Raw genomic sequence first — 12,612 nt, 5'->3', positions numbered from 1 at the left:
AAAGATTTTTAAGATTCTTTTTCTAATTATCTGGAGGTGTCACTTATGTGTGTGATATGGGCCCTGCATTATCCTGAAAAATTCAGAGCTAGATGTATTAAATTCTTTCTATTCTCATAAAAATGTTTTAGCTATCAATAGCTAAATGCTAGTTTACAAATATATTTACTCATAAAAGTTTAGGAAAATTACCTTCAATGCTTCTAAGGACAAAAATCCAAAGTGTGAAAGGAAAAGGCGTGCTGTTTGGAATTCCTGGGCAGGAGGTGGGGGCTTACAATCCGTAACTGGATCAGGAAAACTTCTCTTCTTCAATTCTTCCTCGCTTTGTTGTTCAAGGTGTATTTCATAAGCAATCTGCTGGGCCATTCCATTCCTTAATTTTTCATGTCTCTCTTCTAACTGAAATAAGCCAAATATTTAATCTTTTCAAACTATTATAAAAGAAATAGGATCATTCTTAATTCTAAAATGAAAATAAAGCTACAAGCAACAAAGTAAGTAAAGATAATTTTCAGAGACCAACACTGAGTTTCAATTCAATACAGTGCATGCAATGAGGCAAACATGTTTCAAGGTTAAAACAAATACCAAAAAAACTGCCCTATAGCCTCAAGAATTGCTTTTCATCTTCACCCTGTAAATGAAAGCACTGTCTCTGCTTCCCTTCAAGAAAAGGGGCAGAGTTGTTACTCTCATCCCTCTTCCAGACCACTGCCTATCTTCATTTTGCAGTGACCCCCCACATGTTTTGAAGTCTTTATCCATATGGATTACTCCACTAATTACTCTGAACTTCCCCTGACCCTTCCGATTCCCTTCCAATCAAGTCTAGTTTAAAATTCACCTTCTTTGGTGATCCTTCTAACAACCTGCCTTATACAGGGTGGGAAAAAAATAGGTTTACAGTTGTTCATATGGAAAATAATACAATAATAAATAATAATACAAGAATAAAGTGCTTTACATACAACTGTAAACCCACTTTTGCCCCACTCTGCATTTCTATAATCCGCTCAATCCTGATAACTTTTGGCCCTCTATAAAGCACACTTTTATATCTCAGATGTGCTGAACTTTCAAGAGTTATAATTCTGAAATTCCCTTCTCCAATCATAAGCCCCCTTTACTGCTACCACACCTTCACTTTCATCACTAGGAGGTATCCAACCCATCCCTATATTTTCCCAGGCCATTAGCATCCTCTGGCTTCATCTACTTCCCAAACAATTCTAAACCCCCAAATATGTTAATACCCTTTCTTAAGCATAGAAATGGCTGTTGTTCCTTATTTTCCCATATTCTCATTCCTGTTAATCTCTACACCAAATTTTTTGCTTATGCCTCCAGATCCTAAGGACTTTTGAATGCCTCCAAATCCTAAGGACTTTTGAAGTTACTTACAACACAGTAAGTAACGTCATTACAAACAATGCAACTTAACCTTACATGGGCTGCCTGGCAATTTTAAGAGCCAGCTTTGATTCCCTATTTTACTGCTAAGAACTAAGATTAAAGTTTACATAAACTCCTTAAATTTTCCTCCTTTCTACCTCTAAATGTCTCTGAACCTTTATCTACTCTCTCCTTTTCTCCTGTCTTACCAGGAGTATCCCCTGTCTGGATACAATAATATAGACTCTTGACCCTACTACCTCTAGGGCCTTACTCTATTAATCATTTCCCTAGCCCATCTTATAGTGTTAACAGACACAGACTTTCTCCACTGGTTCCTTCTTGTTGACCACTAAGCATGTTCATTTTCTTCTTATCCTTGAATTTTTTTAAAAAAGAAAAGCAGCACTAGCCAGTTTGGCTCAGTGGATAGAGCGTCGACCTTGCAGACTGAAGGGTCCCGGTTCAATTCCGGTCAAGGGCACATGCCTGGGTTGCAGACTCGATCCCCAGTGGGGGGAGTGCAGGAGGCAGCCAATCAATGATCCTCTCTTTCTCTCTCTCCCTTCCTCTCTGAAATCAGTAAAAATATATTTGAAGAAAAAGAAAAAGAAAAAACCTAGCCTTGCCTTTCCTTACTAGGCTTTATCCACTCTGTATCCTTCCCTCTACTGCTAACAGTATGGATTATATTCACTGCCTCTCATTAAACTTTCACTCCACAGCTCCTTATACTCTGTTGCCAACTTTAATACTCCTTTGAACCTACTCTCAAAGGGCAGGTACAATTTCATGCCAAAATCCTGGAGCCTCTTCTTAGTGCTCCTTCTCCCTTATCTCCCTAGCACTTGGTAAGGTAGGCAGCCTCCATTTCTGCCCTTCTAGTCTCTCATGCCCTGACATACCTCTAGCCCCAACTTCTTAAAATTCTTCTCCTTTGAACTAAAATATCAATTACTTAATCTAATTACTTATCTGAATTTATCTAAAGCCAAATACATTTTTCCTGTCTTCTTCCTAATGCCCAGATTTCTATAAATGGTACCAATATCTTCAATTATAACACAACTAAAACTCAAGCTCAAAAATCTAAAGTTCTTTGGCTCTTTTCCTTCTCTCATCAAGACAGCTTGGACCTACCTCTACAATACATTCCAATGTTTTAACTTCCACTACCAGTGAGGTAGTCCTTCCTTTCTCCTGCCTGGATTGTCATAATAGTCTCTGAATTGGTCTCCTTTCTCCAAATGTCCTCCACTAGAGTCTAATCATGTCACCACACGACTGAAACAGGCCTATGCAGCCCAGTGACCTCTCTCTAAGAGATGCCAGTTCTGTTCAGTCAGCCACAATCTAAACTTGTCTTACTATATAACCTCCTGGATGACAGAGATGCAAATCATCTTATGAATCGCCTCCAGTAACACTAAAAAAAGGCAGTGTCTTAAGCCTGGAAGTTAAGAATGTTTATAGTCATTCTCTTAACAACAGCTGACAATAATTCATCTTACTTCTTCAGTGACGATTTCATGCAAGTCTGGAATGCTCAGATCTGCTTTCACAAAAGGAATCTTATCCACTTCTTCAGGAAATGGTCGATGTTTCACAGTATATTTAAATCCAACATTATTTTTGGGAACTGGACGAGGTTCAGGCACAAAAAGCTGTTAAAATAAAACAAATAACATTATGTTTATTACATTTGGTGCCATCTATAATGACATGTATTTCCCTGGTCTCTTAGATGCTTATGTTTCTTTAGGATTATATAACACAAGAACTCAATAAGAATCTGCAATTACCTTTGATAAATAGCCTGTGTACCGGTGCACTCTATTATATATTTGTAAGATTGTTCATCAAATTATTATAGATTTTGTGACTGGTAAATGGGTTGTGGACCTCTATTGCCCAGGCCTGAATCTCCTATGTTCAGCTGGAAAGCCAATGGGTGAGGCATTTCAGAGCTTAAGTCTCAAATTTTCTTCTTCCCCAAGACTTCTCAAATCATTCCATAGAATAAAGTACAATTTAGGTCCACTGGGCATCACTACTCAGGGAGTTCAATTAGAATCTTAGTATGGCTTAACTGAAAGAGTATGGGCACCAAATCTAGGTCTTCATGGCTTTAAATACCTACTTTTAACATATACAAGCTGTGAGACTTCTGTTTTTACATCTAAAAAGAATGTTGTAAAGATTAAATAAAAATGTACTTGGCACATATTAAACCATCAACAAATTTCAGGTCCTTTCCTAATCTCCTTTCTTCTCAGTCTTCTTTTTTTTTTTTTTAAATATATTTTATTGATTTTTTACAGAGAGGAAGGGAGAGAGATAGAGAGCCAGAAACATCGATGAGAGAGAGACATCGATCAGCTGCCCCCTGCACATCTCCTACTGGGGATGTGCCCACAACCCAGGTACATGCCCTTGACCGGAATCGAACCTGGGACCTCTCAGTCCGCAGGCCGACGCTCCATCCACTGAGCCAAACCGGTTTCGGCTCTTCTCAGTCTTCAATGCTTAAGTACTACTGACAGAATGTGAGCCTCATGATGTTGCATGTGCTCCTCTCAAAGAGATGAACACATCTCACTCAACAGAGACATATAAGATATTAAATGGTTTTAGACACATACTCTAATTGCCCTTAAATGCTAGTGAAATTTTATTAAGTCATGCTTTAAACAATTTTTAGTAACGTAAGTAAAAACTTACAATGTGCAGTATAAAAAATGACTCACATTCTATTTAAGTATTATTGTGTACAGAAAGGAAAAAAAGACTGGGAGGAAATCCACTAAAATATTAACAGTGGCTATATACTTCTAAAGAGGACACAGTTGATTTAAAATTTCTTCATTATCTGAACTTTCCAATTCTTTTCTCCCATTAGCAAATTTTATTCACAAAATTATAAATGTTATAAATAAAATAAACTGCACCCTAGCTGGTTTGGTCAGTGGATAGAACGGACTGAAGGGTCCCAGGTTCGATTCCGGTCAAGGGCACATGCCTGGGTTGTGGGCTCGATCCCCAGTAGGTGCTGTGCAGGAGGCAGCCGATCAATGATTCTCTCTCATCATTGATGTTTCTCTCTCCCACTCTGAAATCAATAAAAATATATTTAAAAAAAAAACTGTGCCACTTGAAAATAAGATTTCATTCAATTATACAGCATATTAAGAAAATTAGAGAGCACATTACCAATTATATGGGAATAAATCATTTGAAACAAGTCCTGTTACCAGGGAGATCAAAGGTCTCTAGCCAAACTCTTTGGCATGCACCTGAGTTTTATTATATTTATTTAACATTCCCGGGCGGGAAGCAAAGGAAAGGCTATAGGAGAATGGGGGGGGGGGGGGGGGGGGAGACAATTGTTCAGAACGGTAGTTCTTAATTATAAGTGGATACCAGAAACACCTGGAAAGCTTTTTAAAAATACATCTGCCTTGAAGATGTCTTTAAAGAGTAATTAGTGAATCTAAAAGTCTAGGCTCCTAAGATCATTTAGATGTAAAGCCCCAGACTGAGACCCTGGTTAGGATCAAAAATATTTATTTTTTTCTGTGACTTTTGTGGGAACTTTTTAACCTTTAAATCATAGTGTACACACATGCACATGCACACATACATATCCACACACTCACGCCTAGTCACTTCCCTGTAACTTCTGATGGATACCTTCTGATTTGCTTTTGCTCCTCTGGGTAAAAGGCAAAGCTGTTGTGCCCATGCAAGTCTTCCAGACATTCCCCGAACCAGCACAGTGACAGAGGGGAAAAAATCATCTAGAATAAGAAGATGTAAAAGGTTTTATTTCAGACAATCATTTAAAATACACCTGTTATCAACTGCAGAGCTTCTAATAAAGCCCAACACAGTGTTTCCCAAACTTTCATCCTTTGTGTACCACCTCTGTGGTTTCTCATATCCATGTAGTCTTATTTTATATGAACCACTTTCTTTCCTTTTTTTTTAACTTAAATTTATTTTCAAAGGACACTGTATATCTCTACTTTAAATAGAAAAACCATAATTTTGGTGTGCTAATTATGTATTTTTTTAACACATTTAAAAATACATAAAATACTAACTTCATCTCACATACCTCCAATGGTACACACACACATTTTTGAGAAACACTGTCCTGGCCAATATTTTTAATTCCAATGTTGGGAATAACCCAAGTGCAGGAAGACAGACTAGACTGGTGCTTGCAGTGCTGCTATATTCACCCATGTCTTTGTGTACCACTGTCCACTGAAGGCAGGCACTGTTCCATCCCACCGCAAGTTCAGGGGCAAGAAAAGGTAGGTAAAGAACTCAGGATGGACTTCCTGAGTAACCCAGATCCTTCTTCTTTTCTTAGTCTCCAGTGGTGGAGTCAAAGTTGTTCACAATTCTCTCTCATTTCCTCTATTAGCTATTACAATAAACTATTAAGATATCCTTGTAAATCTGTAAATCCTAATTGTTTTTTTTTTATTTTTGGTAGATTTCTGATGAAATGTAATTGCTTGGAATGAGAGTAGGGGAATCCTAAAAATTCTGGAAAAGGCCAGGACACCTAGAGGGGATACTGGGATTTTACAGACTCCTCAGCAGGCTGCTTAGGAGTAGAAGGAATCATAATATTAGGCAGAAGACAGGGAATAAGAGTCAAGCAAACCCTAGGTCTGGGATAGAGAAGGAAGAGAGAAGACTTGGGACCAGCACTTCTGGAGTTGGGCAATTATTAAAAGCCCCATCTATTTCATATTAAAATCTCTGTATCTTACCACAACACAATGGGAACCTATGATGATATTCATTTACCCCTGAACTTCGGGGAAATGTCTAATTTTTCATTTTTATGGATTTATGAGATCCTATTTGTATATTCTCTCAAGAATTTGCATGGGACTCTAAGACCCGTTCACCTTTGCGAAGGTAAGAAGGCAAATCTTTAAGTGAGAAAACCCTATCACTGAGGGGCAATGATAACAAAGGGACGGTATGAGGTTCAGAAAATTTTGATTCTAGTTCTAGTCATTCTTCTCAAGTGGACAAGCCTCAGTTTCTTCATCTGTAAATAAGGGAACTGTACTAGGTAATTCCCTGGGTCCCTGTATGCCCACAGATTTTGTAATCTTCACTTTCTTTCGCCTTTCTAACAGTAAGAGTCTGAGAACATGCTTCCTTTATATACTGGCTTTACATACATCAGGAAAAAAATGTTATTTTCAGTAGTCTTGCTTATAGTGGTAATCACATACTTTGAGATGGTTTATATTTAGGGGAGGAGGAAGAAGAGGAAAACAGTGAATGTTGTGTCCACAGAAAATCATTGAAGGGTTTTCAGGGCACTGGCACATGGTCAGATCTGTATCTGAGGATGAATACAATGGTAGTAGCAAGAAGGTTGGAGATAAGGTTAACAAATTTCGGAATTGGAAGGAGAATGTATCAGACCAGACAGGAAACCACAGCAATAATCTAGGTAAGAAATAATAAGGCCCTGCATTTGAATATACGGGGAGAGCAGTTTAATATGGAATAGATGGGGCCTTTAATTACTGCCCAACTCCAGAAGAAAAAAGAAGAGTCACTGGGTAGGTAGAAATCAATTATATAAGGGAATAACAGAAAAAAACAGTCAAGACAAAGATGACTCCTCAAATTTCCACCTCTAAGGGTGAGACCAGTGACTGAAATAGAACACTGTGGAGTGGGGCAGGATCCAAAGTTCAAGAAGAAAGGAAAAGTAATAATGATTTCTAAACATAGTAAAAAAAGAACAACAGAAAATGGCCGACTAAAATAAACATTTTATAAAACTATAGAGCTCTTTTCTGGTATTCCAGATACACATTAAGGGCCTCTAAAAGATTCTATATAATATGTACAGTGGGACCTTGATTTACAAGTGTCCCGACTAACGAGTTTTTCGAGATACGAGCTGTCTCTCGGCCGATTTTTTGCTTTGAGTTGCGAGCTAACATTTGGGTTACGAGCCAACTTCAGATACCCCACCGCTAGTTGGCGCAGCGAATGTCACAGTGAACACCACAACATCAGCCCAGCATCACGTGTCTCACTCATTCACTGTTGATTTGACATACGAGTATTTGAGTTATGAGCTCCGTCACGGAACGAATTAAACTCATAAGTCAAGGCCCCACTGTATATTCCATTTTCTGACCTTTGCTTTTAATTCGCTATTATCCCACAGCTAGACATCTTTCTGACAAATTCACAATTGCTTCGAATTTGCATTCTTTCCTTCCCTGAAGGAAATAGCTTGCTCGTACTGATGAATATGATGATACAGCTGTTGAGAAAGCCCAAAGTGCTGAAACTTACTCTGTTCATTTCCAAGAGGCTGTTCCAGCATTGCCAGGATGACACTGTTATCCAGGACAAAGTACCGGAAGCTATGCTTGTTTATGGTTGGCAGCCTGGAGTATTTAATCAAAGTGGTCTCATTCACCAAACTACAAGGAGAGGCAGGACCACTGGGTGAAGGAAATGCACCAAGCAACTGCATAATACTATGGAGAATACAAAAGATAACAGTTAATTCCCACAGTAAAATCTTAAGTTTACCTCATGTATCAATGTGTCCTTCTGCACTTTGGATTTTAATCGACCCGGCCATGCTTCCACTTTGCGGGTCAGATTTATTCCCTGTGGTGGACGCCTTGATGTGCCATCCAGATTGCCCCCTCCACTGAAAGATTCACTACCCTAGTTGCAGGAAGATGGTGGCCACAACTTTCAGCTGATCTCTTTCCAAGAGGTGCCCTGGGCCAACAAGAACCACCTCACCTAAGATCACAGCTACCTCCTGGGCCAGTCAATATCCAATGAATGGCTGATGCAGGGGTACAAAGTTTCAGTCCTCTTGCCCCAATTTCAGAAAACTCTGAAGTGCCAACTCAGTTCCAGATCTCTTTGTTGTGACTGCATCACAGTTTAGTTCTTCCCTATGTGGGAGTGAAGGAATATTGCTCACTTCTCTCCTTCATAGGGGTTGATCCTGAGAGCACTTTCCAATAAACTTTTTTGCAAGCAAATTTCTCTCTCGGAGTTTGCTACCCAGGGAACCTAATCAACCACACTTCCAAAGCACCTAAAGATAAAGATACATTAAAAAATTTTGTGTGTTTCATCTTTCAAAATTATGCTAGCTAAAGCATTCTAGAGCTAAAAAAGGATAAACCAAACCCGCTCAAATTTTCAGATGAGGAAACTCAGGCTCAGAAGAGATAAGTGATCATTTAAAAGACCAGAGTAGCTATTGTCCTCATTTTCCAGATAAGAAACTTGATTCATTAATAGTTACACTTTGCAAAACTGTTATAATTATCAAATGAGAATATATAAAAGAACTGATTTGGACATTGGAATTCAACTGATCAAGCCTTAACATTCAGATATGTTTATATTCATAGAGATTTTTGCATACATTCAACAAATAACATACATAACACTTTACACATATTATTTTATTTAGTTACCATAGCAACCCTATGAGATAGCACTATTATTCCCATTTTATAATGAAGAAATTGAAGCACAGAGAGAATGTATCTTGTAATGAAAACATAAGATTTTATCTTGTGGTCCTAATATTATTACCTGACCTTTCATATGTAACTCATTTGGAAAGGTAATATTCCCCAACACCACTTTTATCATCTCAATCCTCACCTTGAGTAGCATCTCCCTTTCTCTTTAATTCTAATGCTTGAACTCAAACATTTCTGATAATGAAAGGCAACATTGCTCAATATATTTTTTCCTTCTATTTCTCTCTTCCTAAGAGGAGGACTATCTAAGAATTTCAAGGACCAGAAAAATTTCATGATGGATCAAGCCTAAGGTTCTGTGAATAATAGGTGACATACCAGTAATGGGAACATGTGGATTTGGTTTTCTAAAAACGGGATGAAGATGGCTGTCACAAAGCATATGAATCATGTGAGCTTGCTTGTGTTCTATGCAAGGTTTTAAGACATTATCAAATAGGTTGCTCACCAGGGAATAGGTCACTAAGATCAAATCTCACCAGCCTAACCACATTTTCTCTTCTTGATGGTGACTAAACTGGAAAGGCAGAGAATTACTTTGCAATCAAGACATGTGAGTATTTGAGTGTATCATGATAAACCTACAGATAAGATTTTAAAATGCCTGTGAAACTGAAGGAAAATTTCCTATGATGTGCTTTGTGAGTTTACCTTTCCTTCAATATTTTTATCAGTGTCTTTGATTAGGACACACAAGGTAGGCTCATTAAATCTGTAGTTGACCAAAAGTTGAGCTGCAGAGTTAATATACCAAAGCTGGGATGCAAAAAAATCTTAAAGGACTAAAATAAATAAATAGATAGATAGATAGCCAGCTAGCTAGATAAATAAAGCAAACCTTACAGGAAAAAAATTTCAGGTTTAAATATAAAGTTCTACGTTCAGGAGGCAGCTGATTGATGATTCTCTCTCATCATTGATGCTTCTATCTCTCTCTCCCTCTCCCTTCCCTCTCTGTAAAAAAATCAATATATTTAAAAAAATAAATAAAATAAAGTTCTGTACATTATATCCAAATGCCCTGCAACAGATGAAAGACTCAAAAGATTTTGCAGAATTAATGCAAATCAATAGGTTGCCAAAAATCCAATGTAATCTCCAAGAACATTTAAATGAAAATATAATATTTTACAGAGTCTAAAATATCAGTCCACATCTAGCATATTATACTCAGCAAATGATCTTTAAGAGGTGCATAGTCAAAGCTACGCCATTAAGAGGAGAATGACCAGGACGACAAAGGTACTTGGTTCCCCTGTCATATAAAAAATAGTTGAAAGTACTGGAAGAAATGAACCAGAGAACGAATATTGTCTTTCAGACATACTGTTTAGAAAAAAAATTTGAATCAGAACCAATGAGTAGGAGTTAAAGTGGGAGAGATTTCAGTTCAATGTAAACATCAGGTTTTTAACAATTAAAATGAAATGGGTAACCTTGGGGGTCAGATATCCCAGAATCAGAAGCTAAATAACAAGTCTGTCTTAAAGTGACTTAAGCGGAGGGGCTGCTGAAATGACTTCCAAGAGCCCTAATTCTGGATTTATATTAGTACACCAAGGGGGAAGACCCAAGCAGGCAATCTATACTCCATTATTGTCTACTGTGTGTTCAGCATGGTGCATGGTGCATGGTGCACGGTGTGAAGAACAAACTTAGCCTCTACCCAGGTTGAGAGGAACACTGGCATGTATCAGACATAACCAGGTATGAGAATTCCATGCTCTACAGTAGGGTCAGACTGAGCATCCAGGTACAGAAAAGAGTAATCATGCAGAAGCAGAACAACCAAAGAAGGTCCCATGGAGGTAGCTAGATTTGAGGTGAGCACTGAACAATCGAAGATGTGGCCTAGAGAAGAGGGAAGTCCTGAAAACCAGGGGTCGTATATAGACAGGTATGAGTAAGGCCTGTTCACGACCATGAGTGGCTTTCATGGCAAAACAGATGTGCTGTGAAAAATCAGACAGTTCAAGTGGGGGAAGAATAAAGAGGCCCTTGAATACCAGACCACAGCATTCACAGAACATTCAGTTTTCTATCATTAAAGCAGCAGAATAAGAAGTTCAGCAATAGAATGCAAAATGAACTAGAAAGGTAGGAGACTGAAAACAGGAAAATCAGGCAAGAAGAAAGGGTCTCGGCCAAGATGATATCTGAGGTTAGAGAAAATGGAGGAAACACCTTCGAAAGTAAAGTTTATTAGACTCAGTCACTAGCTTCATATGGGGAATGACATATAAATAAAAAAAGCCAAAGTTCTGTGTGCAAAACTGGAAAACAGCAGTGATACGACATAAAGCTATAATTGTAAAGGAACAGAGAAATTTGGTTTTGGACATATCTCACGATGATAGGACTATTCAAAGCACTCTTCAAGATTGGATAAGTTGCCAGTAGAGACAAGGCTAGATTCGGGAGTCGCATCCCAGGGCTCTCTTCTTTTATAATGCTTTTAAATCTATTTCTATTAGTACACCAAGGGGGAAAAACCATCCAGGCTCAACTGTGGTCTTCTCTCTGAACGTTTATTATTTCCAGTACTCATTCATATTGTTCTGATTTTCTAGCTATTAGCCAAACCTTAAAAAAGTCATTAAGAGCCAACATTAGCATAGTAACAGGACTAAACTAAAGCCAGTACACTTTTAAAACTACTGAATGACCTAAGCCCATGAGAAACAGAAAAAAATCCAACTTTATTGTATATATCCTAAGTTATCAACACACCACTGAACTCAAAAGATTCTGAGATCTTGGTAAGGGCTGATTTATGTACATATCTTCAAGCAGTCTTATCTACCACATTACTAAGCCCAAGATGAGCCAACCCAGACTGACATGACATTGCTCCTTATTGGTCTGGGTCTTCATCTACATTGATCCTGTGGTAAGCACCATCTTTCCACCTGTACTGATTCAACCTAATCTTCTCCACTTACCTCTTCCTCACAGTTCATAAATGTGCCTAAATTGCCTTCTTTACATCCTTCTACTTTCATCACTTATCAGCCAAACACAGGTCTCTCAACCCTTTCTGTTACTTTTTACCAACCTATCTCTATTCCTTCACTACTAAAATACTGAACAGTAATCTTCTCTTGCTGACTTACCCAACCTAGAGTCTGGCTTATAGCTCAAACATTACTCATCCTCTAAAAGTTAGGTCCAATGTCATTTTCCCCAGGAATCTTATTTCAATTTGCCCTTATCTGGAAGTATTCATTTCCTCATTCCAACTCCCCAGCATTTTATTTATATTTCCTTCTCTTTGAGCACTTGTTGTCCATGTAATAGTACAGCTACTTGTGTTTATATTTTACCTTCCCTAGTGGATAAGAAGCTCTTTGAGGATGGTAAATCTGATTTTTCATTGTGATCCTATTACCAGGTCATAAGAGGGAGTTCCTAAAACTTGGATGAATGAACCTTTAATATCCTATCTAATAAAAGAGAAACATGGTAATTGGTGTTCGACCGCTACCCTTCCCATTGGCTAATCAGCGAGATATGCAAATTGACTGCCAGCCAAGATGGCAGCCAGCAGCCAGGCAGTTTAAAGTGAACGTGAGGCTTGCTTGCTTCAGTGATGGAGGACTCCAACGTTCCCTGCCTGCTGCTGCAGGCCTGTGAGCTA

General features: G+C 38.3%; 1 protein-coding gene and 1 long non-coding RNA gene across 9 annotated transcripts in view; one reads left to right on the top strand and one right to left on the bottom strand.

The window, feature by feature from the left end:
* Positions 1–9,615, top strand: part of LOC107181756 — a 31,612-nt gene extending 21,997 nt beyond the window's left edge. The window contains exons 3-5 of one of the 3 annotated variants that reach the window (XR_001512457.1): positions 1,351–1,410; positions 8,135–8,268; positions 9,212–9,615. This is a non-coding gene — a long non-coding RNA (uncharacterized LOC107181756). The remainder of the gene's footprint in view (positions 1–1,350; positions 1,411–8,134; positions 8,269–9,211) is intronic. The other 2 variants (XR_001512459.1, XR_001512458.1) reach the window with 2 other exon arrangements.
* The window catches only part of RALGAPB (Ral GTPase activating protein non-catalytic beta subunit), an 89,995-nt gene that overhangs the window by 26,737 nt on the left and 50,646 nt on the right, over positions 1–12,612 (bottom strand). For all 6 annotated transcript variants that reach the window (XM_015558423.1, XM_006755215.2, XM_006755217.2 and 3 more), the window contains 4 exons: positions 7,747–7,934; positions 5,086–5,192; positions 2,907–3,059; positions 193–402 (listed from right to left, as the gene is read on the bottom strand). In XM_015558423.1, coding sequence (XP_015413909.1) covers positions 193–402; positions 2,907–3,059; positions 5,086–5,192; positions 7,747–7,934 — 658 coding nt within the window. The remainder of the gene's footprint in view (positions 1–192; positions 403–2,906; positions 3,060–5,085; positions 5,193–7,746; positions 7,935–12,612) is intronic.

This window comes from Myotis davidii, unplaced genomic scaffold (genome assembly GCF_000327345.1).
Source record: "Myotis davidii unplaced genomic scaffold, ASM32734v1 scaffold1113, whole genome shotgun sequence".
Lineage (NCBI taxonomy): Eukaryota > Metazoa > Chordata > Mammalia > Chiroptera > Vespertilionidae > Myotis > Myotis davidii.
This window is presented reverse-complemented; position numbering and strand designations above follow the sequence as displayed.